The 27771-nt window shown below is 49.3% G+C and overlaps 1 protein-coding gene across 1 annotated transcript in view; it reads left to right on the top strand.

The window, feature by feature from the left end:
• Positions 1 to 9351: 9351 nt before the first annotated feature.
• Positions 9352 to 27771, top strand: part of LOC106595272 (SH2/SH3 adapter protein Nck1) — a 70969-nt gene continuing 52549 nt past the window's right edge. Inside the window, exon 1 of the mRNA XM_082970830.1 lies at positions 9352 to 9610. Coding sequence (XP_082826956.1) covers positions 9385 to 9610 — 226 coding nt within the window. The 5' untranslated portion in view covers positions 9352 to 9384. The remainder of the gene's footprint in view (positions 9611 to 27771) is intronic.

Raw genomic sequence — 27771 nt, 5'->3', positions numbered from 1 at the left:
TAAAGCTCTGGTCCAAAGTAGGGCACTACCCATAAAGCTCTGGTCCAAAGTAGGGCACTACCCATAAAGCTCTGGTCCAAAGTAGGGCACTACCCATAAAGCTCTGGTCCAAAGTAGGGCACTATCCATAAAGCTCTGGTCCAAAGTAGGGCACTACCCATAAAGCTCTGGTCCAAAGTAGGGCACTATCCATAAAGCTCTGGTCCAAAGTAGGGCACTACCCATAAAGCTCTGGTCCAAAGTAGGGCACTACCCATAAAGCTCTGGTCCAAAGTAGGGCACTACCCATAAAGCTCTGGTCCAAAGTAGGGCACTACCCATAAAGCTCTGGTCCAAAGTAGGGCACTACCCATAAAGCTCTGGTCCAAAGTAGGGCACTACCCATAAAGCTCTGGTCCAACGTAGGGCACTATATACTGTTTTTAAGGTGCCATTTCAGACAGCGCCTCAGTGTGCAGCGGAATGTTCTCACAACTTGTTCGTCTTTGACTTATCATGCAGAAGACCTGAAACTTCGGTGGTTTAACTTCCTGTTTCTGTGTAGGGAAGTTGTTGTCCACAGTGTCGATGTTTGGGTTTCATCTGTCTGTCTAACGTGGTTTTGGGGGATTTTAATGAAGTTCCTCTTAAGTAATAAGAACGATGTGACCACTGTTCACGTCGGTCTTTCTATGAAGAGATTTTTTATCTCGCCACCGAAATAACTTGTCATATTTCATCTCGTGGTTTTCTAGAGATTTGAGACGACAGTTTTTTTTTGTTGTTGATTTGCTACAAAGATAACAAGTGATACAACAATACAGATTTTAAACGGTGTGGGTTTAGTGATACAACAATACAGATTTTAAACGGTGTGGGTTTAGTGATACAACAATACAGATTTTAAACGGTGTGGTTTTAGTGATACAACAATACAGATTTTAAACGGTGTGGTTTTAGTGATACAACAATACAGATTTTAAACGGTGTGGTTTTAGTGATACAACAATACAGATTTTAAACGGTGTGGGTTTAGTGATACAACAATACAGATTTTAAACGGTGTGGGTTTAGTGATACAACAATACAGATTTTAAACTGTGTGGGTTTAGTGATACAACAATACAGATTTTAAACGGTGTGGGTTTAGTGATACAACAATACAGATTTTAAACGGTGGTTGGAAGCTTAAGGGCTTGTAGAAAAACTACACCACAAAAATAACGATATAGAAAAAAGAATATATAAGTACAAAAATAAAGGTTTGTTAAAATAAATAATGTAACCTACTAATTATGAATGTATAAATGTAATTGATTGTTAATCACAACATTCTGCTAGGTTAAAGCTCTGACAAACAACAGCTTTCAACATTTTGTCATTGTTTAGTGAAGGGCAATGTCTTCAAGGTGGTAACAGTTTTGAAGGGGGGGAAGACTAGGCTACGACATGAGAGATGTGGTTGTACATAACGAGAGTACGCTTCAACGGTTTCACTATTATGCAGTGTATGTAGACTTTTATAAAAAAACCCAACCTCAACAGCACACGGGAGGAGATAGGAGTGATCCCAGAACAGGAAATATAGACCTACAGTTTGTGTGTGTGTGTGTGTGTGTGTGTATGCACCTCAACCTGATTTCTGTATGAAAGGAACATTACATTGCCAGGTGTGTGTGTGTGTGTGTGTGTGTGTGTGTGTGTGTGTGTGTGTGTGAGAGAAATGTAAATGTCTGTTTTCCTTCTCTCTTTCACCCATTTTTTTTTTTTAAACATCAACTAGCCTACATCTGGACCATTCCATTTATCACCATACTCCTTACTATCATCCTTACTATCATCCTTACTATCATCCTTACTATCATGGGAAAGAAACAGGAAGCGGATTTAACTTCTTTAGGAAAACAGCCGTAGTGTTGGAAACCCATGTCACACGTGTTTTATTTCCCAAGCTACGCCACACAATATTTAAAACGCAGCACGTTTTTTTTTGAAGGACCAATTAGATTCGTGTTTTACATTTTTTGGGGGGGGGGGTACTGGTATCGTCCCGGCCAATCATCTGTATCGTCATGCGTTCCAGAACTCCTCCCTCTGCTTCAGAGATTGGTCGGTTTGTTTAGTCCTGTAGTGACAGCCAGACGGCTTCCCCGGGCTTGTTCCTGTCAGGGTGTAGACTATGTACGAGGACAGTCACTGGATCCATTTTCATCTCACAACCTGTCCAGATCTCTGTCTCTCTCTCTCTCTCTCTCTGTCTCTCTCTGCTCTCTCTCTGTGTCTCTCTCTGTGTCTCTCTCTGTGTCTCTCTCTGTGTCTCTCTCTGTGTCTCTCTCTGTGTCTCTCTCTGTGTCTCTCTCTGTGTCTCTCTCTGTGTCTCTCTCTGTCTCTCTCTCTGTCTCTCTCTCTGTCTCTCTCTGTGTCTCTCTCTGTGTCTCTCTCTGTCTCTCTCTCTGTCTCTCTCTCTGTCTCTCTCTGTGTCTCTCTCTGTGTCTCTCTCTGTCTCTCTCTCTGTCTCTCTCTCTGTCTCTCTGTGTCTCTCTCTGTGTCTCTCTCTGTGTCTCTCTCTCTGTCTCTGTCTCTCTCTCTGTCTCTCTCTCTGTCTCTCTCTCTGTCTCTCTCTCTGTCTCGCTCTCTGTCTCGCTCTCTGTCTCGCTCTCTGTCTCGCTCTCTGTCTCTCTCTGTCTCTCTCTCTCTCTGCGCTATTTTCACTCAACAATGACTTCATTTTGATTTGGGTGAATGATGCTAGCTAGCTTTACTCCGTAGCCTGACACAACAGTTTACAGTCTCGACTGTAAATGACAGTTGATATCATGACCCTCCTGTGTTTTGGCAATTTCAGGACAGTCGGTCTGTTAGGTCCGTAATCTACACACAATATCCCATAATGACAAAGATGACAGGTTTTAAGAATATGTGTGTCCGAGCGAAAACCAAGCCATGAGGTCGAAGGAATTGTCCGTGGAATTCCGAGACAGGATTGTGTCGAGACTCAGATCTGGGGAAGGTATCAAAACATTTCTGCAGCATTGAAGGTCCCCAAGAACACAGTGGCCTCCATCATTCTGAAATGGAAGAAGTTTGGAACCACCAAGACTCTTCCTAGTTCTGGCCGCCCGGCCAAACTGAGCAATCGGGGGAGAAGGGCCTTGGTCAGGGAGGTGACCAAGAACCAGATGGTCACTCTGACAGAGTTCCAGAGCTCCTCTGTGGAATGGGAGAACCTTCCAGAAGGACAACCATCTCTGCAGCACTCCACCAATCAGGCCTTTATGGTAGAGTGGCCAGATGGAAGCCACTCCTCAGTAAAAGGCACATGACAGCCTGCTTGGAGTTGCCAAAAGGCACCTAAAGGACTCTGACCATGAGAAACAAGATTCTCTGGTCTGATGAAACCTAGATTGAACTCTTTGGCCTGAATGCCAAGCGTCAGGTCTGGAGGAAACCTGGCACCATCCCTACGGTGAAGCCTGGTGGTGGCAGCATCATGCTGTGGGGATGTTTTTCAGCGGCAGGAACTGGGTGACTAGTCAGGATCGAAGCAAAGATGAACAGAGCAAAGTACAGAGAGATCCTTGATGAAAACCTGCTCCATTGCGCTCAGGACCTCAGACTGGGACGAAGGTTCACCTTCCAAGAGGACAACGACCCTAAGCTCACAGCCAGGACAACACAGGAGTGGCTTCAGGACAGGTCTCTGAAAGTCCTTGAGTGGCCCAGCCAGATCCCGGACATGAACCTGATCGAACATCTCTGGAGAGACCTGAAAATAGCTGTGCAGCGACGCTTCTCATCCAACCTGACAGAGCTTGAGAGGATCTGCAGAGAAGAATGGGAGAAACTCTCCAAATACAGGTGTGCCGAGCTTGTAGCGTCATACCCAAGAAGACTCGAGGCTGTAATCACTGCCAAAGGTGCTTCAACAAAGTACTGAGTAAAAGGTCTGAATACTTATGTAAGTGTGATATTTCAGTTTTATGAAACCTGTTTTTGCCTGGTCATTGAGGTATTTTGTGTAGATTTGAAAGTAAAAACAACAACATTGAATCCATGTTAGAATAAGGCTATAATGTAACCAAATGTGGAATAAGTAAACTGGTCTGAATTATTCCTGTATGTCGCCTTTGTCATTCTTCTGAGGTGGAACCTAATCGTCCATTTCCTCTCTAAGACAGGAAATTACGTCGAAATAGTGGGGACAACTTCCTGTGTGTGTGGGTCCTTTAAACATTTCTGAAGGTGATTTTAGGTTAGGTTTAGGTTTCCTGCCTTGATTACATGGTTGTACGATCATTGTGAACGGCTGACAGTGAGAGTCAGTGGACCTCTGTCTATTCTCAGTTGGTCTGATGCAGATGTTGAAACTATTTCTGTCATTCCCAACTCTGCGAATGGTTATCCCAGTGGGTGGCTGGTTAACCAACTGATTTCACATAGTGGTGTTAGCCCTGTTCTCTCTCTACACTCTCCTCTCCCTCTTTCTACTCTCTGTTTTCTCTCTCTGTTCTCGCTCTACACTCTCCTCTCCCTCTTTCTACTCTCTCCTCTCTCTTCTCTCTCTTCTCTCTCTCTTCTCCTCTGTTTTCTCTACTCTCATTAATGACATGCATGTGAATCTCATGGTTTGAAGTGGAAGAGAGATTGACTTCATCACTACTTGTTTTTGTAACAAGTGTTGACAAGCTGAATGCACCAAGCTGTCTGTTTTAAACTACTGGCACACAGCTCAGACGCCCATCCATACCCCACAAGACATGCCACCAGAGGTCTGTTTAAACTACTGGCACACAGCTCAGACACCCATCCATACCCCACAAGACATGCCACCAGAGGTCTGTTTAAACTACTGGCACACAGCTCAGACACCCATCCATACCCCACCTGACATGCCACCAGAGGTCTGTTTAAACTACTGGCACACAGCTCAGACACCCATCCATACCCCACAAGACATGCCACCAGAGGTCTGTTTAAACTACTGGCACACAGCTCAGACACCCATACATACCCCACAAGACATGCCACCAGAGGTCTGTCTAAACTACTGGCACACAGCTCAGACACCCATCCATACCCCACAAGACATGCCACCAGAGGTCTGTTTAAACTACTGGCACACAGCTCAGACACCCATCCATACCCCACAAGACATGCCACCAGAGGTCTGTTTAAACTACTGGCACACAGCTCAGACACCCATACATACCCCACAAGACATGCCACCAGAGGTCTGTTTAAACTACTGGCACACAGCTCAGACACCCATCCATACCCCACAAGACATGCCACCAGAGGTCTGTTTAAACTACTGGCACACAGCTCAGACGCCCATCCATACCCCACAAGACATGCCACCAGAGGTCTCTTCCCAGTCCCCAAGTCCAGAACAGACTATGGGAGGAGCACAGTACTACATAGAGCCATGACTACATGGATCTCTATTCCACATCAGGTAACTGATGCAGCAGAAGAATCAGATTTAAAAAACAGGTAAAAATACACCTTATGGAACAACAGGGACTGTGAAGAGACACACACACACACACAAAGGTACAGACACATGCATACTCACACATGGTGGTATTGTTGCATGGTGGTATTGTTGTATTGTGATATTGTTGTATGGTGATATTGTGATATTGTTGTATGGTGATATTGTGATATTGTTGTATGGTGGTATTGTTGCATGGTGATATTGTTGTATGGTGGTATTGTGATATTGTTGTATGGTGATATTGTTGTATGGTGGTATTGTGATATTGTTGTATGGTGATATTGTTGTATGGTGATATTGTGATATTGTTGTATGGTGATATTGTGATATTGTTGTATGGTGGTATTGTTGTATGGTGATATTGTTGTATGGTGATATTGTGATATTGTTGTATGGTGGTATTGTTGTATGGTGATATTGTGATATTGTTGTATGGTGATATTGTTGTATGGTGATATTGTGATATTGTTGTATGGTGATATTGTGATATTGTTGTATGGTGATATTGTTGTATGGTGATATTGTTGTATGGTGGTATTGTGATATTGTTGTATGGTGATATTGTGATATTGTTGTATGGTGATATTGTGATATTGTTGTATGGTGATATTGTGATATTGTTGTATGGTGGTATTGTTGTATGGTGGTATTGTTGTATGGTGGTATTGTTGTATGGTGATATTGTTGTATGGTGGTATTGTGATATTGTTGTATGGTGATATTGTTGTATGGTGGTATTGTGATATTGTTGTATGGTGATATTGTGATATTGTTGTATGGTGGTATTGTTGTATGGTGATATTGTTGTATTGTGATATTGTTGTATGGTGATATTGTGATATTGTTGTATGGTGGTATTGTGATATTGTTGTATGGTGGTATTGTGATATTGTTGTATGGTGGTATTGTGGTATTGTTGTATGGTGATATTGTGATATTGTTGTATGGTGGTATTGTGATATTGTTGTATGGTGGTATTGTGATATTGTTGTATGGTGATATTGTGATATTGTTGTATGGTGATATTGTTGTATGGTGGTATTGTGATATTGTTGTATGGTGATGTTGTGATATTGTTGTATGGTGGTATTGTTGTATGGTGGTATTGTGATATTGTGATATGGTGGTATTGAACATGTTGTGGTTTTGTTTCCTCTCTTCCTAGTATTGTGATTCTGGTACTGTGTGAACCCTACAGGGCATTAAGGGCAGTGATGCTAGGGGAAGATACCGTGATCTTGTCTGAACTCTGACCTCATGGCTCTCTCTGTCAGAGGAGTGTTGTGTCACTCTCCCACCCCTATTCTCTACTGTTTTCCCCAGTTCCTGTCTCGCGCCAAGTCTCCCATGACCACTTGCTGCTTCGATGCCGTTTTTGTTTTGAGAGGATTTGGGACAGCTGTCAGGAGATGCAGAGATGAAGAAATACAGGCTTTGGTGTCAGCTACAGTTTTTGAGGTCAGATGCGTTCTCTTGGGTCAGATGTAATCTGTAAAATCACACCCAATTGTAACTCTGCCTAGTCTCCTCTAACCTGGTCTGTCCATTCTGGGTTCAGACTGTGTGTGTGTGTAGCCTATACTAGTGTGTGCTGTAAGGAAGTGTAGCATTGGTGCTGGAGGGGGGCCTTGCTCAGAGCTCACAGAGCATCACATTCCAACACCCTGATTTTTAGCAACCTGTCTGAGGGGTGAGGTTACTCTGCTATCTCTGTCTGTCGCTATCTCTCTCTGTCGCTATCTCTCTCTGTCTCAGATAACGCTACTGCTGTTTCACTGCTTCCGAGCACCGACCCAGATTCTACAACATCCTGGGGAGATGGAGGAGTAGATATCTGTAGTATTAATCTCCCGGGGAGATGGAGGAGTAGATATCTGTAGTATTCATCTCCCGGGGAGATGGAGGAGTAGATATCTGTGGTATTAATCTCCTGGGGAGATGGAGGTGTAGATATCTGTAGTATTAATCTCCTGGGGAGATGGAGGAGTAGATATCTGTGGTATTAATCTCCTGGGGAGATGGAGGAGTAGATATCTGTAGTATTAATCTCCTGGGGAGATGGAGGAGTAGATATCTGTAGTATTAATCTCCTGGGGAGATGGAGGAGTAGATATCTGTAGTATTAATCTCCTGGGGAGATGGAGGAGTAGATATCTGTAGTATTCATCTCCTGTGTTTTATTGGGAGGAAGCTGTGCACATTGTGATGCCCAGCCATGTGTAACATTGTTGTGGTGGAGAGGGTTGCAATGCTGTGAGAACTGCTGTAGTTTTGGTTAGCGTTCAGTATGTACACTGCACGTTTCCTGCTTCCTCTAACTAACACACACACACAGAGAGAGAGAGAGAGAGAGAGAGAGAGAGAGAGAGAGAATCTGCCTCAGGGGAATTATACTGAACAATAATATCAACTCAACAATTTCAATGATTTTACTGAATTACAGTTTATATCATGAAATCAGTCAATTGTAAATTAAGTCCTAATCTATGGATTTCGCATGACTGGGAAGGGCCACAGCCATGGGTGGGCCTGGGAGGGTATAGGAGCCTGGCCCAGCCTGGGAGGGTATAAGGCCCACTCACTGGGGAGCCTAGCCCAGCCTGGGAGGGTATAGGAGCCAGGCCCAGCCTGGGAGGGTATAGGAGCCAGGCCCAGCCTGGGAGGGTATAAGGCCCACTCACTGGGGAGCCTGGCCCAGCATATCAGAATAGGTTTTTCCCCACAAAACGACTTTATTACAGACAGAAATGCTCCTCAGTTTCGGGGCTCCCGAGTGGCGCAGCGGTCTAAGGCACTGTGTCTCAGTGCCAGAGGCGTCAATACAGACCCTGGTTTGATTCCAGGCTGTATCACAACCGGCCGTGATTGGGAGTCCCATAGGGCGGCGCACAATTGGCCAAGCGTCGTTAGGGTTTGGCCGGAGTAGGACGTGATTGTAAATAATAGTTTGTTCTTAACTGACTTGCCTCGTTAAATAAAGGTCAAATAAATAAATGAATACAATCAGCTGTCCAGGTGGCTGGTCTCAGACGATCCCGCAGGTGAAGATGCCGGATATGGAGGTACTGGGCTGGCGTGGTTGTGAGGCCGGTTGGACATACTGCCAAATTCTCTAAAAGTACGTTGGAGGTGGCTTATGGTAGAGAAATGAACAATCAATTATCTGGCAACAGCTCTGGTGGACATTCCTGAAGTCAGCATGCCACGCTGCCTCAAAACTTGAAACATCTGTCGTGTTGTGTGAGACAACTGCACATTTTAGTGACCTTTTTATTGTCCCCAGCACAAGGTGCACCTGTGTAATGGTCATGAATACATTTCTTGATCTGCTTTTCAAAAAAAAAAATGTATTGGCCAACAGCCGGCTGTTACCGCCTAACGGACACCCTGTGTCCTTTATGAAATGACCTTTTTGTTAGTGTAAAAATGACCCAAATACAACTACCAAAACCAATGGTGAACCGGAACAATCTCAAATACAACTACCAAAACCAATGGTGAACCGGAACAATGAATGAATGATTTGAAAACCCTCATCAGTAGTTGCGTAAAACATACATTTATACAGCGGGTTTAGAAACAATGACCCAGCAAATTACATAGGCTTTATTAGTTGATTGACAACCTATGATTTGACATTGGGAAAGCCATTTTAGAAACATCTAAATGCTGAAGGAGCAGGGATAGGCCTACCTCTCGTTGGCGCACTGTCCGCACAGTTATCTGCCAGTCACACTGGTCCCCAGGTCCAAGATGACAGAACTTAACCGTATATCTTCTTCTCTCTCTCCCCAGGTCCAAGATGACAGAACTTAACCGTATATCTTCTTCTCTCTCTCCCCAGGTCCCCAGGTCCAAGATGACAGAACTTAACCGTATATCTTCTTCTCTCTCTCCCCAGGTCCAAGATGACGGAAGAGGTGATTGTCATCGCCAAGTTTGACTACCTGGCTCAGCAGGACCAGGAGTTGGACATTAAGAAGAACGAGCGGCTGTGGCTGCTGGACGACAGTAAGTCCTGGTGGAGGGTCCGTAACGCCACCAACAAGACCGGCTTCGTCCCCTCCAACTACGTGGAGAGGAAGAACAGCGCCAGGAAGGCTTCCATCGTCAAGAACCTCAAAGACACACTAGGTCAGGAACTGCCCTAACCTCAACCTCAGTCACACTAGGTCAGGAACTGCCCTAACCTCAGTCACACTAGGTCAGGAACTGCCCTAACCTCAGTCACACTAGGTCAGGAACTGCCCTAACCTCAGTCACACTAGGTCAGGAACTGCCCTAACCTCAGTCACACTAGGTCAGGAACTGCCCTAACCTCAGTCACACTAGGTCAGGAACTGCCCTAACCTCAGACACACTAGGTCAGGAACTGCCCTAACCTCAGACACACTAGGTCAGGAACTGCCCTAACCTCAGACACACTAGGTCAGGAACTGCCCTAACCTCAGACACACTAGGTCAGGAACTGCCCTAACCTCAGACACACTAGGTCAGGAACTGCCCTAACCTCAGACACACTAGGTCAGGAACTGCCCTAACCTCAACCTCAGACACACTAGGTCAGGAACTGCCCTAACCTCAGACACACTAGGTCAGGAACTGCCCTAACCTCAGACACACTAGGTCAGGAACTGCCCTAACCTCAGTCACACTAGGTCAGGAACTGCCCTAACCTCAGACACACTAGGTCAGGAACTGCCCTAACCTCAGACACACTAGGTCAGGAACTGCCCTAACCTCAGACACACTAGGTCAGGAACTGCCCTAACCTCAAAGACACACTAGGTCAGGAACTGCCCTAACCTCAGACACACTAGGTCAGGAACTGCCCTAACCTCAGACACACTAGGTCAGGAACTGCCCTAACCTCAGACACACTAGGTCAGGAACTGCCCTAACCTCAGACACACTAGGTCAGGAACTGCCCTAACCTCAGACACACTAGGTCAGGAACTGCCCTAACCTCAAGACACACTAGGTCAGGAACTGCCCTAACCTCAGACACACTAGGTCAGGAACTGCCCTAACCTCAAAGACACACTAGGTCAGGAACTGCCCTAACCTCAGACACACTAGGTCAGGAACTGCCCTAACCTCAGACACACTAGGTCAGGAACTGCCCTAACCTCAGACACACTAGGTCAGGAACTGCCCTAACCTCAGACACACTAGGTCAGGAACTGCCCTAACCTCAGTCACACTAGGTCAGGAACTGCCCTAACCTCAGTCACACTAGGTCAGGAACTGCCCTAACCTCAAAGACACACTAGGTCAGGAACTGCCCTAACCTCAAAGACACACTAGGTCAGGAACTGCCCTAACCTCAGACACACTAGGTCAGGAACTGCCCTAACCTCAGTCACACTAGGTCAGGAACTGCCCTAACCTCAGACACACTAGGTCAGGAACTGCCCTAACCTCAGTCACACTAGGTCAGGAACTGCCCTAACCTCAGTCACACTAGGTCAGGAACTGCCCTAACCTCAGTCACACTAGGTCAGGAACTGCCCTAACCTCAGACACACTAGGTCAGGAACTGCCCTAACCTCAGTCACACTAGGTCAGGAACTGCCCTAACCTCAGACACACTAGGTCAGGAACTGCCCTAACCTCAGTCACACTAGGTCAGGAACTGCCCTAACCTCAGTCACACTAGGTCAGGAACTGCCCTAACCTCAGTCACACTAGGTCAGGAACTGCCCTAACCTCAAGACACACTAGGTCAGGAACTGCCCTAACCTCAGACACACTAGGTCAGGAACTGCCCTAACCTCAGACACACTAGGTCAGGAACTGCCCTAACCTCAGACACACTAGGTCAGGAACTGCCCTAACCTCAGACACACTAGGTCAGGAACTGCCCTAACCTCAGTCACACTAGGTCAGGAACTGCCCTAACCTCAAAGACACACTAGGTCAGGAACTGCCCTAACCTCAGACACACTAGGTCAGGAACTGCCCTAACCTCAGTCACACTAGGTCAGGAACTGCCCTAACCTCAGACACACTAGGTCAGGAACTGCCCTAACCTCAGACACACTAGGTCAGGAACTGCCCTAACCTCAGACACACTAGGTCAGGAACTGCCCTAACCTCAGACACACTAGGTCAGGAACTGCCCTAACCTCAGTCACACTAGGTCAGGAACTGCCCTAACCTCAACCTCAGACACACTAGGTCAGGAACTGCCCTAACCTCAACCTCAGTCACACTAGGTCAGGAACTGCCCTAACCTCAGACACACTAGGTCAGGAACTGCCCTAACCTCAGACACACTAGGTCAGGAACTGCCCTAACCTCAGTCACACTAGGTCAGGAACTGCCCTAACCTCAGACACACTAGGTCAGGAACTGCCCTAACCTCAGTCACACTAGGTCAGGAACTGCCCTAACCTCAGACACACTAGGTCAGGAACTGCCCTAACCTCAGTCACACTAGGTCAGGAACTGCCCTAACCTCAGACACACTAGGTCAGGAACTGCCCTAACCTCAGACACACTAGGTCAGGAACTGCCCTAACCTCAGTCACACTAGGTCAGGAACTGCCCTAACCTCAGACACACTAGGTCAGGAACTGCCCTAACCTCAGACACACTAGGTCAGGAACTGCCCTAACCTCAGACACACTAGGTCAGGAACTGCCCTAACCTCAAAGACACACTAGGTCAGGAACTGCCCTAACCTCAGTCACACTAGGTCAGGAACTGCCCTAACCTCAGACACACTAGGTCAGGAACTGCCCTAACCTCAGACACACTAGGTCAGGAACTGCCCTAACCTCAGACACACTAGGTCAGGAACTGCCCTAACCTCAGACACACTAGGTCAGGAACTGCCCTAACCTCAAGACACACTAGGTCAGGAACTGCCCTAACCTCAGACACACTAGGTCAGGAACTGCCCTAACCTCAAGACACACTAGGTCAGGAACTGCCCTAACCTCAGACACACTAGGTCAGGAACTGCCCTAACCTCAGACACACTAGGTCAGGAACTGCCCTAACCTCAAAGACACACTAGGTCAGGAACTGCCCTAACCTCAGTCACACTAGGTCAGGAACTGCCCTAACCTCAGTCACACTAGGTCAGGAACTGCCCTAACCTCAGACACACTAGGTCAGGAACTGCCCTAACCTCAGACACACTAGGTCAGGAACTGCCCTAACCTCAGACACACTAGGTCAGGAACTGCCCTAACCTCAGACACACTAGGTCAGGAACTGCCCTAACCTCAAAGACACACTAGGTCAGGAACTGCCCTAACCTCAGACACACTAGGTCAGGAACTGCCCTAACCTCAGACACACTAGGTCAGGAACTGCCCTAACCTCAGACACACTAGGTCAGGAACTGCCCTAACCTCAAAGACACACTAGGTCAGGAACTGCCCTAACCTCAGACACACTAGGTCAGGAACTGCCCTAACCTCAGACACACTAGGTCAGGAACTGCCCTAACCTCAGACACACTAGGTCAGGAACTGCCCTAACCTCAGACACACTAGGTCAGGAACTGCCCTAACCTCAGTCACACTAGGTCAGGAACTGCCCTAACCTCAGTCACACTAGGTCAGGAACTGCCCTAACCTCAGACACACTAGGTCAGGAACTGCCCTAACCTCAGACACACTAGGTCAGGAACTGCCCTAACCTCAGTCACACTAGGTCAGGAACTGCCCTAACCTCAAAGACACACTAGGTCAGGAACTGCCCTAACCTCAGACACACTAGGTCAGGAACTGCCCTAACCTCAGACACACTAGGTCAGGAACTGCCCTAACCTCAGACACACTAGGTCAGGAACTGCCCTAACCTCAGTCACACTAGGTCAGGAACTGCCCTAACCTCAGACACACTAGGTCAGGAACTGCCCTAACCTCAGACACACTAGGTCAGGAACTGCCCTAACCTCAGACACACTAGGTCAGGAACTGCCCTAACCTCAAAGACACACTAGGTCAGGAACTGCCCTAACCTCAAGTCACACTAGGTCAGGAACTGCCCTAACCTCAAAGTCACACTAGGTCAGGAACTGCCCTAACCTCAGTCACACTAGGTCAGGAACTGCCCTAACCTCAGTCACACTAGGTCAGGAACTGCCCTAACCTCAGACACACTAGGTCAGGAACTGCCCTAACCTCAGACACACTAGGTCAGGAACTGCCCTAACCTCAGACACACTAGGTCAGGAACTGCCCTAACCTCAGTCACACTAGGTCAGGAACTGCCCTAACCTCAGACACACTAGGTCAGGAACTGCCCTAACCTCAAGACACACTAGGTCAGGAACTGCCCTAACCTCAGTCACACTAGGTCAGGAACTGCCCTAACCTCAGACACACTAGGTCAGGAACTGCCCTAACCTCAGTCACACTAGGTCAGGAACTGCCCTAACCTCAGACACACTAGGTCAGGAACTGCCCTAACCTCAGTCACACTAGGTCAGGAACTGCCCTAACCTCAGACACACTAGGTCAGGAACTGCCCTAACCTCAGTCACACTAGGTCAGGAACTGCCCTAACCTCAGACACACTAGGTCAGGAACTGCCCTAACCTCAGACACACTAGGTCAGGAACTGCCCTAACCTCAGTCACACTAGGTCAGGAACTGCCCTAACCTCAGACACACTAGGTCAGGAACTGCCCTAACCTCAGACACACTAGGTCAGGAACTGCCCTAACCTCAGTCACACTAGGTCAGGAACTGCCCTAACCTCAGACACACTAGGTCAGGAACTGCCCTAACCTCAGTCACACTAGGTCAGGAACTGCCCTAACCTCAGTCACACTAGGTCAGGAACTGCCCTAACCTCAGTCACACTAGGTCAGGAACTGCCCTAACCTCAGTCACACTAGGTCAGGAACTGCCCTAACCTCAGTCACACTAGGTCAGGAACTGCCCTAACCTCAGTCACACTAGGTCAGGAACTGCCCTAACCTCAGTCACACTAGGTCAGGAACTGCCCTAACCTCAGACACACTAGGTCAGGAACTGCCCTAACCTCAGACACACTAGGTCAGGAACTGCCCTAACCTCAGACACACTAGGTCAGGAACTGCCCTAACCTCAGTCACACTAGGTCAGGAACTGCCCTAACCTCAGACACACTAGGTCAGGAACTGCCCTAACCTCAGACACACTAGGTCAGGAACTGCCCTAACCTCAGTCACACTAGGTCAGGAACTGCCCTAACCTCAGTCACACTAGGTCAGGAACTGCCCTAACCTCAGTCACACTAGGTCAGGAACTGCCCTAACCTCAGTCACACTAGGTCAGGAACTGCCCTAACCTCAGTCACACTAGGTCAGGAACTGCCCTAACCTCAGTCACACTAGGTCAGGAACTGCCCTAACCTCAGACACACTAGGTCAGGAACTGCCCTAACCTCAGACACACTAGGTCAGGAACTGCCCTAACCTCAGACACACTAGGTCAGGAACTGCCCTAACCTCAGACACACTAGGTCAGGAACTGCCCTAACCTCAGACACACTAGGTCAGGAACTGCCCTAACCTCAGACACACTAGGTCAGGAACTGCCCTAACCTCAACCTCAGTCACACTAGGTCAGGAACTGCCCTAACCTCAGTCACACTAGGTCAGGAACTGCCCTAACCTCAGTCACACTAGGTCAGGAACTGCCCTAACCTCAGTCACACTAGGTCAGGAACTGCCCTAACCTCAGACACACTAGGTCAGGAACTGCCCTAACCTCAGACACACTAGGTCAGGAACTGCCCTAACCTCAGACACACTAGGTCAGGAACTGCCCTAACCTCAGTCACACTAGGTCAGGAACTGCCCTAACCTCAGTCACACTAGGTCAGGAACTGCCCTAACCTCAGACACACTAGGTCAGGAACTGCCCTAACCTCAGACACACTAGGTCAGGAACTGCCCTAACCTCAGTCACACTAGGTCAGGAACTGCCCTAACCTCAGTCACACTAGGTCAGGAACTGCCTCTAACCTCAGTCACACTAGGTCAGGAACTGCCCTAACCTCAGTCACACTAGGTCAGGAACTGCCCTAACCTCAGACACACTAGGTCAGGAACTGCCCTAACCTCAGTCACACTAGGTCAGGAACTGCCCTAACCTCAGACACACTAGGTCAGGAACTGCCCTAACCTCAGTCACACTAGGTCAGGAACTGCCCTAACCTCAGTCACACTAGGTCAGGAACTGCCCTAACCTCAGACACACTAGGTCAGGAACTGCCCTAACCTCAGTCACACTAGGTCAGGAACTGCCCTAACCTCAGACACACTAGGTCAGGAACTGCCCTAACCTCAGACACACTAGGTCAGGAACTGCCCTAACCTCAGTCACACTAGGTCAGGAACTGCCCTAACCTCAGTCACACTAGGTCAGGAACTGCCCTAACCTCAGACACACTAGGTCAGGAACTGCCCTAACCTCAGTCACACTAGGTCAGGAACTGCCCTAACCTCAGACACACTAGGTCAGGAACTGCCCTAACCTCAGTCACACTAGGTCAGGAACTGCCCTAACCTCAGTCACACTAGGTCAGGAACTGCCCTAACCTCAGTCACACTAGGTCAGGAACTGCCCTAACCTCAGTCACACTAGGTCAGGAACTGCCCTAACCTCAGTCACACTAGGTCAGGAACTGCCCTAACCTCAGACACACTAGGTCAGGAACTGCCCTAACCTCAGTCACACTAGGTCAGGAACTGCCCTAACCTCAGTCACACTAGGTCAGGAACTGCCCTAACCTCAGTCACACTAGGTCAGGAACTGCCCTAACCTCAGACACACTAGGTCAGGAACTGCCCTAACCTCAGTCACACTAGGTCAGGAACTGCCCTAACCTCAGACACACTAGGTCAGGAACTGCCCTAACCTTAACCTCAGTCACACTAGGTCAGGAACTGCCCTAACCTCAGACACACTAGGTCAGGAACTGCCCTAACCTCAGTCACACTAGGTCAGGAACTGCCCTAACCTCAGACACACTAGGTCAGGAACTGCCCTAACCTCAGTCACACTAGGTCAGGAACTGCCCTAACCTCAGACACACTAGGTCAGGAACTGCCCTAACCTCAGTCACACTAGGTCAGGAACTGCCCTAACCTCAGTCACACTAGGTCAGGAACTGCCCTAACCTCAGTCACACTAGGTCAGGAACTGCCCTAACCTCAGACACACTAGGTCAGGAACTGCCCTAACCTCAGTCACACTAGGTCAGGAACTGCCCTAACCTCAGACACACTAGGTCAGGAACTGCCCTAACCTCAGTCACACTAGGTCAGGAACTGCCCTAACCTCAGTCACACTAGGTCAGGAACTGCCCTAACCTCAGTCACACTAGGTCAGGAACTGCCCTAACCTCAGACACACTAGGTCAGGAACTGCCCTAACCTCAGTCACACTAGGTCAGGAACTGCCCTAACCTCAGTCACACTAGGTCAGGAACTGCCCTAACCTCAACCTCAGTCACACTAGGTCAGGAACTGCCCTAACCTCAGTCACACTAGGTCAGGAACTGCCCTAACCTCAGACACACTAGGTCAGGAACTGCCCTAACCTCAGTCACACTAGGTCAGGAACTGCCCTAACCTCAGTCACACTAGGTCAGGAACTGCCCTAACCTCAGACACACTAGGTCAGGAACTGCCCTAACCTCAGTCACACTAGGTCAGGAACTGCCCTAACCTCAGACACACTAGGTCAGGAACTGCCCTAACCTCAGTCACACTAGGTCAGGAACTGCCCTAACCTCAGTCACACTAGGTCAGGAACTGCCCTAACCTCAGTCACACTAGGTCAGGAACTGCCCTAACCTCAGACACACTAGGTCAGGAACTGCCCTAACCTCAGTCACACTAGGTCAGGAACTGCCCTAACCTCAGACACACTAGGTCAGGAACTGCCCTAACCTCAGTCACACTAGGTCAGGAACTGCCCTAACCTCAGACACACTAGGTCAGGAACTGCCCTAACCTTAACCTCAGTCACACTAGGTCAGGAACTGCCCTAACCTCAGACACACTAGGTCAGGAACTGCCCTAACCTCAGTCACACTAGGTCAGGAACTGCCCTAACCTCAGACACACTAGGTCAGGAACTGCCCTAACCTCAGTCACACTAGGTCAGGAACTGCCCTAACCTCAGACACACTAGGTCAGGAACTGCCCTAACCTCAGTCACACTAGGTCAGGAACTGCCCTAACCTCAGTCACACTAGGTCAGGAACTGCCCTAACCTCAGACACACTAGGTCAGGAACTGCCCTAACCTCAGTCACACTAGGTCAGGAACTGCCCTAACCTCAGTCACACTAGGTCAGGAACTGCCCTAACCTCAGTCACACTAGGTCAGGAACTGCCCTAACCTCAGTCACACTAGGTCAGGAACTGCCCTAACCTCAGTCACACTAGGTCAGGAACTGCCCTAACCTCAGTCACACTAGGTCAGGAACTGCCCTAACCTCAGTCACACTAGGTCAGGAACTGCCCTAACCTCAGTCACACTAGGTCAGGAACTGCCCTAACCTCAGACACACTAGGTCAGGAACTGCCCTAACCTCAGTCACACTAGGTCAGGAACTGCCCTAACCTCAGTCACACTAGGTCAGGAACTGCCCTAACCTCAGTCACACTAGGTCAGGAACTGCCCTAACCTCAGTCACACTAGGTCAGGAACTGCCCTAACCTCAGTCACACTAGGTCAGGAACTGCCCTAACCTCAGTCACACTAGGTCAGGAACTGCCCTAACCTCAGTCACACTAGGTCAGGAACTGCCCTAACCTCAGTCACACTAGGTCAGGAACTGCCCTAACCTCAGTCACACTAGGTCAGGAACTGCCCTAACCTCAGACACACTAGGTCAGGAACTGCCCTAACCTCAGTCACACTAGGTCAGGAACTGCCCTAACCTCAGTCACACTAGGTCAGGAACTGCCCTAACCTCAGACACACTAGGTCAGGAACTGCCCTAACCTTAACCTCAGTCACACTAGGTCAGGAACTGCCCTAACCTCAGTCACACTAGGTCAGGAACTGCCCTAACCTCAGTCACACTAGGTCAGGAACTGCCCTAACCTCAGTCACACTAGGTCAGGAACTGCCCTAACCTCAGTCACACTAGGTCAGGAACTGCCCTAACCTCAGACACACTAGGTCAGGAACTGCCCTAACCTCAGTCACACTAGGTCAGGAACTGCCCTAACCTCAGTCACACTAGGTCAGGAACTGCCCTAACCTCAGTCACACTAGGTCAGGAACTGCCCTAACCTCAGACACACTAGGTCAGGAACTGCCCTAACCTCAGTCACACTAGGTCAGGAACTGCCCTAACCTCAGTCACACTAGGTCAGGAACTGCCCTAACCTAACCTCAGTCACACTAGGTCAGGAACTGCCCTAACCTCAGTCACACTAGGTCAGGAACTGCCCTAACCTCAGTCACACTAGGTCAGGAACTGCCCTAACCTCAGTCACACTAGGTCAGGAACTGCCCTAACCTCAGTCACACTAGGTCAGGAACTGCCCTAACCTCAGTCACACTAGGTCAGGAACTGCCCTAACCTTAACCTCAGTCACACTAGGTCAGGAACTGCCCTAACCTAACCTCAGTCACACTAGGTCAGGAACTGCCCTAACCTCAGTCACACTAGGTCAGGAACTGCCCTAACCTTAACCTCAGTCACACTAGGTCAGGAACTGCCCTAACCTCAACCTCAGTCACACTAGGTCAGGAACTGCCCTAACCTTAACCTCAGTCACACTAGGTCAGGAACTGCCCTAACCTCAACCTCAGTCACACTAGGTCAGGAACTGCCCTAACCTCAGTCACACTAGGTCAGGAACTGCCCTAACCTCAGTCACACTAGGTCAGGAACTGCCCTAACCTTAACCTCAGTCACACTAGGTCAGGAACTGCCCTAACCTAACCTCAGTCACACTAGGTCAGGAACTGCCCTAACCTCAGTCACACTAGGTCAGGAACTGCCCTAACCTTAACCTCAGTCACACTAGGTCAGGAACTGCCCTAACCTCAGTCACACTAGGTCAGGAACTGCCCTAACCTCAGTCACACTAGGTCAGGAACTGCCCTAACCTAACCTCAGTCACACTAGGTCAGGAACTGCCCTAACCTCAACCTCAGTCACACTAGGTCAGGAACTGCCCTAACCTTAACCTCAGTCACACTAGGTCAGGAACTGCCCTAACCTTAACCTCAGTCACACTAGGTCAGGAACTGCCCTAACCTCAGTCACACTAGGTCAGGAACTGCCCTAACCTTAACCTCAGTCACACTAGGTCAGGAACTGCCCTAACCTTAACCTCAGTCACACTAGGTCAGGAACTGCCCTAACCTCAGTCACACTAGGTCAGGAACTGCCCTACCTAACCTCAGTCACACTAGGTCAGGAACTGCCCTAACCTTAACCTCAGTCACACTAGGTCAGGAACTGCCCTAACCTCAGTCACACTAGGTCAGGAACTGCCCTAACCTCAGTCACACTAGGTCAGGAACTGCCCTAACCTTAACCTCAGTCACACTAGGTCAGGAACTGCCCTAACCTTAACCTCAGTCACACTAGGTCAGGAACTGCCCTAACCTTAACCTCAGTCACACTAGGTCAGGAACTGCCCTAACCTTAACCTCAGTCACACTAGGTCAGGAACTGCCCTAACCTTAACCTCAGTCACACTAGGTCAGGAACTGCCCTAACCTTAACCTCAGTCACACTAGGTCAGGAACTGCCCTAACCTTAACCTCAGTCACACTAGGTCAGGAACTGCCCTAACCTCAACCTCAGTCACACTAGGTCAGGAACTGCCCTAACCTCAGTCACACTAGGTCAGGAACTGCCCTAACCTTAACCTCAGTCACACTAGGTCAGGAACTGCCCTAACCTTAACCTCAGTCACACTAGGTCAGGAACTGCCCTAACCTTAACCTCAGTCACACTAGGTCAGGAACTGCCCTAACCTTAACCTCAGTCACACTAGGTCAGGAACTGCCCTAACCTTAACCTCAGTCACACTAGGTCAGGAACTGCCCTAACCTTAACCTCAGTCACACTAGGTCAGGAACTGCCCTAACCTTAACCTCAGTCACACTAGGTCAGGAACTGCCCTAACCTAACCTCAGTCACACTAGGTCAGGAACTGCCCTAACCTCAACCTCAGTCACACTAGGTCAGGAACTGCCCTAACCTCAACCTCAGTCACACTAGGTCAGGAACTGCCCTAACCTCAACCTCAGTCACACTAGGTCAGGAACTGCCCTAACCTTAACCTCAGTCACACTAGGTCAGGAACTGCCCTAACCTTAACCTCAGTCACACTAGGTCAGGAACTGCCCTAACCTAACCTCAGTCACACTAGGTCAGGAACTGCCCTAACCTTAACCTCAGTCACACTAGGTCAGGAACTGCCCTAACCTTAACCTCAGTCACACTAGGTCAGGAACTGCCCTAACCTTAACCTCAGTCACACTAGGTCAGGAACTGCCCTAACCTTAACCTCAGTCACACTAGGTCAGGAACTGCCCTAACCTTAACCTCAGTCACACTAGGTCAGGAACTGCCCTAACCTTAACCTCAGTCACACTAGGTCAGGAACTGCCCTAACCTTAACCTCAGTCACACTAGGTCAGGAACTGCCCTAACCTCAACCTCAGTCACACTAGGTCAGGAACTGCCCTAACCTCAGTCACACTAGGTCAGGAACTGCCCTAACCTTAACCTCAGTCACACTAGGTCAGGAACTGCCCTAACCTTAACCTCAGTCACACTAGGTCAGGAACTGCCCTAACCTTAACCTCAGTCACACTAGGTCAGGAACTGCCCTAACCTTAACCTCAGTCACACTAGGTCAGGAACTGCCCTAACCTTAACCTCAGTCACACTAGGTCAGGAACTGCCCTAACCTTAACCTCAGTCACACTAGGTCAGGAACTGCCCTAACCTTAACCTCAGTCACACTAGGTCAGGAACTGCCCTAACCTTAACCTCAGTCACACTAGGTCAGGAACTGCCCTAACCTTAACCTCAGTCACACTAGGTCAGGAACTGCCCTAACCTTAACCTCAGTCACACTAGGTCAGGAACTGCCCTAACCTTAACCTCAGTCACACTAGGTCAGGAACTGCCCTAACCTTAACCTCAGTCACACTAGGTCAGGAACTGCCCTAACCTTAACCTCAGTCACACTAGGTCAGGAACTGCCCTAACCTCAACCTCAGTCACACTAGGTCAGGAACTGCCCTAACCTTAACCTCAGTCACACTAGGTCAGGAACTGCCCTAACCTTAACCTCAGTCACACTAGGTCAGGAACTGCCCTAACCTCAACCTCAGTCACACTAGGTCAGGAACTGCCCTAACCTTAACCTCAGTCACACTAGGTCAGGAACTGCCCTAACCTCAACCTCAGTCACACTAGGTCAGGAACTGCCCTAACCTCAGTCACACTAGGTCAGGAACTGCCCTAACCTTAACCTCAGTCACACTAGGTCAGGAACTGCCCTAACCTTAACCTCAGTCACACTAGGTCAGGAACTGCCCTAACCTTAACCTCAGTCACACTAGGTCAGGAACTGCCCTAACCTTAACCTCAGTCACACTAGGTCAGGAACTGCCCTAACCTTAACCTCAGTCACACTAGGTCAGGAACTGCCCTAACCTCAGTCACACTAGGTCAGGAACTGCCCTAACCTCAGTCACACTAGGTCAGGAACTGCCCTAACCTCAGTCACACTAGGTCAGGAACTGCCCTAACCTTAACCTCAGTCACACTAGGTCAGGAACTGCCCTAACCTTAACCTCAGTCACACTAGGTCAGGAACTGCCCTAACCTTAACCTCAGTCACACTAGGTCAGGAACTGCCCTAACCTTAACCTCAGTCACACTAGGTCAGGAACTGCCCTAACCTTAACCTCAGTCACACTAGGTCAGGAACTGCCCTAACCTTAACCTCAGTCACACTAGGTCAGGAACTGCCCTAACCTTAACCTCAGTCACACTAGGTCAGGAACTGCCCTAACCTTAACCTCAGTCACACTAGGTCAGGAACTGCCCTAACCTCAACCTCAGTCACACTAGGTCAGGAACTGCCCTAACCTCAGTCACACTAGGTCAGGAACTGCCCTAACCTTAACCTCAGTCACACTAGGTCAGGAACTGCCCTAACCTTAACCTCAGTCACACTAGGTCAGGAACTGCCCTAACCTTAACCTCAGTCACACTAGGTCAGGAACTGCCCTAACCTTAACCTCAGTCACACTAGGTCAGGAACTGCCCTAACCTTAACCTCAGTCACACTAGGTCAGGAACTGCCCTAACCTTAACCTCAGTCACACTAGGTCAGGAACTGCCCTAACCTTAACCTCAGTCACACTAGGTCAGGAACTGCCCTAACCTTAACCTCAGTCACACTAGGTCAGGAACTGCCCTAACCTTAACCTCAGTCACACTAGGTCAGGAACTGCCCTAACCTTAACCTCAGTCACACTAGGTCAGGAACTGCCCTAACCTTAACCTCAGTCACACTAGGTCAGGAACTGCCCTAACCTTAACCTCAGTCACACTAGGTCAGGAACTGCCCTAACCTTAACCTCAGTCACACTAGGTCAGGAACTGCCCTAACCTCAACCTCAGTCACACTAGGTCAGGAACTGCCCTAACCTCAGTCACACTAGGTCAGGAACTGCCCTAACCTTAACCTCAGTCACACTAGGTCAGGAACTGCCCTAACCTTAACCTCAGTCACACTAGGTCAGGAACTGCCCTAACCTTAACCTCAGTCACACTAGGTCAGGAACTGCCCTAACCTTAACCTCAGTCACACTAGGTCAGGAACTGCCCTAACCTTAACCTCAGTCACACTAGGTCAGGAACTGCCCTAACCTTAACCTCAGTCACACTAGGTCAGGAACTGCCCTAACCTCAACCTCAGTCACACTAGGTCAGGAACTGCCCTAACCTCAACCTCAGTCACACTAGGTCAGGAACTGCCCTAACCTCAACCTCAGTCACACTAGGTCAGGAACTGCCCTAACCTTAACCTCAGTCACACTAGGTCAGGAACTGCCCTAACCTTAACCTCAGTCACACTAGGTCAGGAACTGCCCTAACCTCAGTCACACTAGGTCAGGAACTGCCCTAACCTCAGTCACACTAGGTCAGGAACTGCCCTAACCTTAACCTCAGTCACACTAGGTCAGGAACTGCCCTAACCTTAACCTCAGTCACACTAGGTCAGGAACTGCCCTAACCTCAACCTCAGTCACACTAGGTCAGGAACTGCCCTAACCTCAACCTCAGTCACACTAGGTCAGGAACTGCCCTAACCTCAACCTCAGTCACACTAGGTCAGGAACTGCCCTAACCTTAACCTCAGTCACACTAGGTCAGGAACTGCCCTAACCTTAACCTCAGTCACACTAGGTCAGGAACTGCCCTAACCTTAACCTCAGTCACACTAGGTCAGGAACTGCCCTAACCTTAACCTCAGTCACACTAGGTCAGGAACTGCCCTAACCTTAACCTCAGTCACACTAGGTCAGGAACTGCCCTAACCTCAACCTCAGTCACACTAGGTCAGGAACTGCCCTAACCTCAGTCACACTAGGTCAGGAACTGCCCTAACCTTAACCTCAGTCACACTAGGTCAGGAACTGCCCTAACCTAACCTCAGTCACACTAGGTCAGGAACTGCCCTAACCTTAACCTCAGTCACACTAGGTCAGGAACTGCCCTAACCTTAACCTCAGTCACACTAGGTCAGGAACTGCCCTAACCTTAACCTCAGTCACACTAGGTCAGGAACTGCCCTAACCTTAACCTCAGTCACACTAGGTCAGGAACTGCCCTAACCTTAACCTCAGTCACACTAGGTCAGGAACTGCCCTAACCTTAACCTCAGTCACACTAGGTCAGGAACTGCCCTAACCTTAACCTCAGTCACACTAGGTCAGGAACTGCCTAACCTAACCTCAGTCACACTAGGTCAGGAACTGCCCTAACCTCAACCTCAGTCACACTAGGTCAGGAACTGCCCTAACCTTAACCTCAGTCACACTAGGTCAGGAACTGCCCTAACCTTAACCTCAGTCACACTAGGTCAGGAACTGCCCTAACCTCAACCTCAGTCACACTAGGTCAGGAACTGCCCTAACCTCAACCTCAGTCACACTAGGTCAGGAACTGCCCTAACCTCAACCTCAGTCACACTAGGTCAGGAACTGCCCTAACCTTAACCTCAGTCACACTAGGTCAGGAACTGCCCTAACCTTAACCTCAGTCACACTAGGTCAGGAACTGCCCTAACCTTAACCTCAGTCACACTAGGTCAGGAACTGCCCTAACCTTAACCTCAGTCACACTAGGTCAGGAACTGCCCTAACCTCAACCTCAGTCACACTAGGTCAGGAACTGCCCTAACCTCAGTCACACTAGGTCAGGAACTGCCCTAACCTTAACCTCAGTCACACTAGGTCAGGAACTGTCCTAACCTTAACCTCAGTCACACTAGGTCAGGAACTGCCCTAACCTTAACCTCAGTCACACTAGGTCAGGAACTGCCCTAACCTTAACCTCAGTCACACTAGGTCAGGAACTGCCCTAACCTTAACCTCAGTCACACTAGGTCAGGAACTGCCCTAACCTCAACCTCAGTCACACTAGGTCAGGAACTGCCCTAACCTTAACCTCAGTCACACTAGGTCAGGAACTGCCCTAACCTTAACCTCAGTCACACTAGGTCAGGAACTGCCCTAACCTTAACCTCAGTCACACTAGGTCAGGAACTGCCCTAACCTTAACCTCAGTCACACTAGGTCAGGAACTGCCCTAACCTTAACCTCAGTCACACTAGGTCAGGAACTGCCCTAACCTTAACCTCAGTCACACTAGGTCAGGAACTGCCCTAACCTTAACCTCAGTCACACTAGGTCAGGAACTGCCCTAACCTTAACCTCAGTCACACTAGGTCAGGAACTGCCCTAACCTCAACCTCAGTCACACTAGGTCAGGAACTGCCCTAACCTCAACCTCAGTCACACTAGGTCAGGAACTGCCCTAACCTCAACCTCAGTCACACTAGGTCAGGAACTGCCCTAACCTCAACCTCAGTCACACTAGGTCAGGAACTGCCCTAACCTCAACCTCAGTCACACTAGGTCAGGAACTGCCCTAACCTTAACCTCAGTCACACTAGGTCAGGAACTGCCCTAACCTTAACCTCAGTCACACTAGGTCAGGAACTGCCCTAACCTTAACCTCAGTCACACTAGGTCAGGAACTGCCCTAACCTTAACCTCAGTCACACTAGGTCAGGAACTGCCCTAACCTTAACCTCAGTCACACTAGGTCAGGAACTGCCCTAACCTTAACCTCAGTCACACTAGGTCAGGAACTGCCCTAACCTTAACCTCAGTCACACTAGGTCAGGAACTGCCCTAACCTCAGTCACACTAGGTCAGGAACTGCCCTAACCTTAACCTCAGTCACACTAGGTCAGGAACTGCCCTAACCTTAACCTCAGTCACACTAGGTCAGGAACTGCCCTAACCTTAACCTCAGTCACACTAGGTCAGGAACTGCCCTAACCTCAACCTCAGTCACACTAGGTCAGGAACTGCCCTAACCTTAACCTCAGTCACACTAGGTCAGGAACTGCCCTAACCTCAACCTCAGTCACACTAGGTCAGGAACTGCCCTAACCTCAACCTCAGTCACACTAGGTCAGGAACTGCCCTAACCTTAACCTCAGTCACACTAGGTCAGGAACTGCCCTAACCTTAACCTCAGTCACACTAGGTCAGGAACTGCCCTAACCTTAACCTCAGTCACACTAGGTCAGGAACTGCCCTAACCTTAACCTCAGTCACACTAGGTCAGGAACTGCCCTAACCTTAACCTCAGTCACACTAGGTCAGGAACTGCCCTAACCTTAACCTCAGTCACACTAGGTCAGGAACTGCCCTAACCTTAACCTCAGTCACACTAGGTCAGGAACTGCCCTAACCTTAACCTCAGTCACACTAGGTCAGGAACTGCCCTAACCTTAACCTCAGTCACACTAGGTCAGGAACTGCCCTAACCTTAACCTCAGTCACACTAGGTCAGGAACTGCCCTAACCTTAACCTCAGTCACACTAGGTCAGGAACTGCCCTAACCTTAACCTCAGTCACACTAGGTCAGGAACTGCCCTAACCTTAACCTCAGTCACACTAGGTCAGGAACTGCCCTAACCTTAACCTCAGTCACACTAGGTCAGGAACTGCCCTAACCTTAACCTCAGTCACACTAGGTCAGGAACTGCCCTAACCTTAACCTCAGTCACACTAGGTCAGGAACTGCCCTAACCTCAACCTCAGTCACACTAGGTCAGGAACTGCCCTAACCTCAACCTCAGTCACACTAGGTCAGGAACTGCCCTAACCTCAACCTCAGTCACACTAGGTCAGGAACTGCCCTAACCTTAACCTCAGTCACACTAGGTCAGGAACTGCCCTAACCTTAACCTCAGTCACACTAGGTCAGGAACTGCCCTAACCTTAACCTCAGTCACACTAGGTCAGGAACTGCCCTAACCTCAACCTCAGTCACACTAGGTCAGGAACTGCCCTAACCTCAACCTCAGTCACACTAGGTCAGGAACTGCCCTAACCTCAACCTCAGTCACACTAGGTCAGGAACTGCCCTAACCTCAACCTCAGTCACACTAGGTCAGGAACTGCCCTAACCTTAACCTCAGTCACACTAGGTCAGGAACTGCCCTAACCTTAACCTCAGTCACACTAGGTCAGGAACTGCCCTAACCTTAACCTCAGTCACACTAGGTCAGGAACTGCCCTAACCTCAACCTCAGTCACACTAGGTCAGGAACTGCCCTAACCTCAACCTCAGTCACACTAGGTCAGGAACTGCCCTAACCTCAACCTCAGTCACACTAGGTCAGGAACTGCCCTAACCTCAACCTCAGTCACACTAGGTCAGGAACTGCCCTAACCTCAACCTCAGTCACACTAGGTCAGGAACTGCCCTAACCTTAACCTCAGTCACACTAGGTCAGGAACTGCCCTAACCTTAACCTCAGTCACACTAGGTCAGGAACTGCCCTAACCTTAACCTCAGTCACACTAGGTCAGGAACTGCCCTAACCTCAACCTCAGTCACACTAGGTCAGAAACTGTCTTAACCTCAGTCACACTAGGTCAGAAACTGTCTTAACCTCAGTCACACTAGGTCAGGAACTGTCTTAACCTCAGTCACACTAGGTCAGAAACTGTCTTAACCTCAGTCACACTAGG

Source organism: Salmo salar, chromosome 29 (assembly GCF_965601325.2).
Source record: "Salmo salar chromosome 29, fSalSal1, whole genome shotgun sequence".
Taxonomy (NCBI): domain Eukaryota; kingdom Metazoa; phylum Chordata; class Actinopteri; order Salmoniformes; family Salmonidae; genus Salmo; species Salmo salar.
Note: the sequence above shows the minus strand (reverse complement) of the source record. Positions and strands in the feature narration are given on the sequence as shown.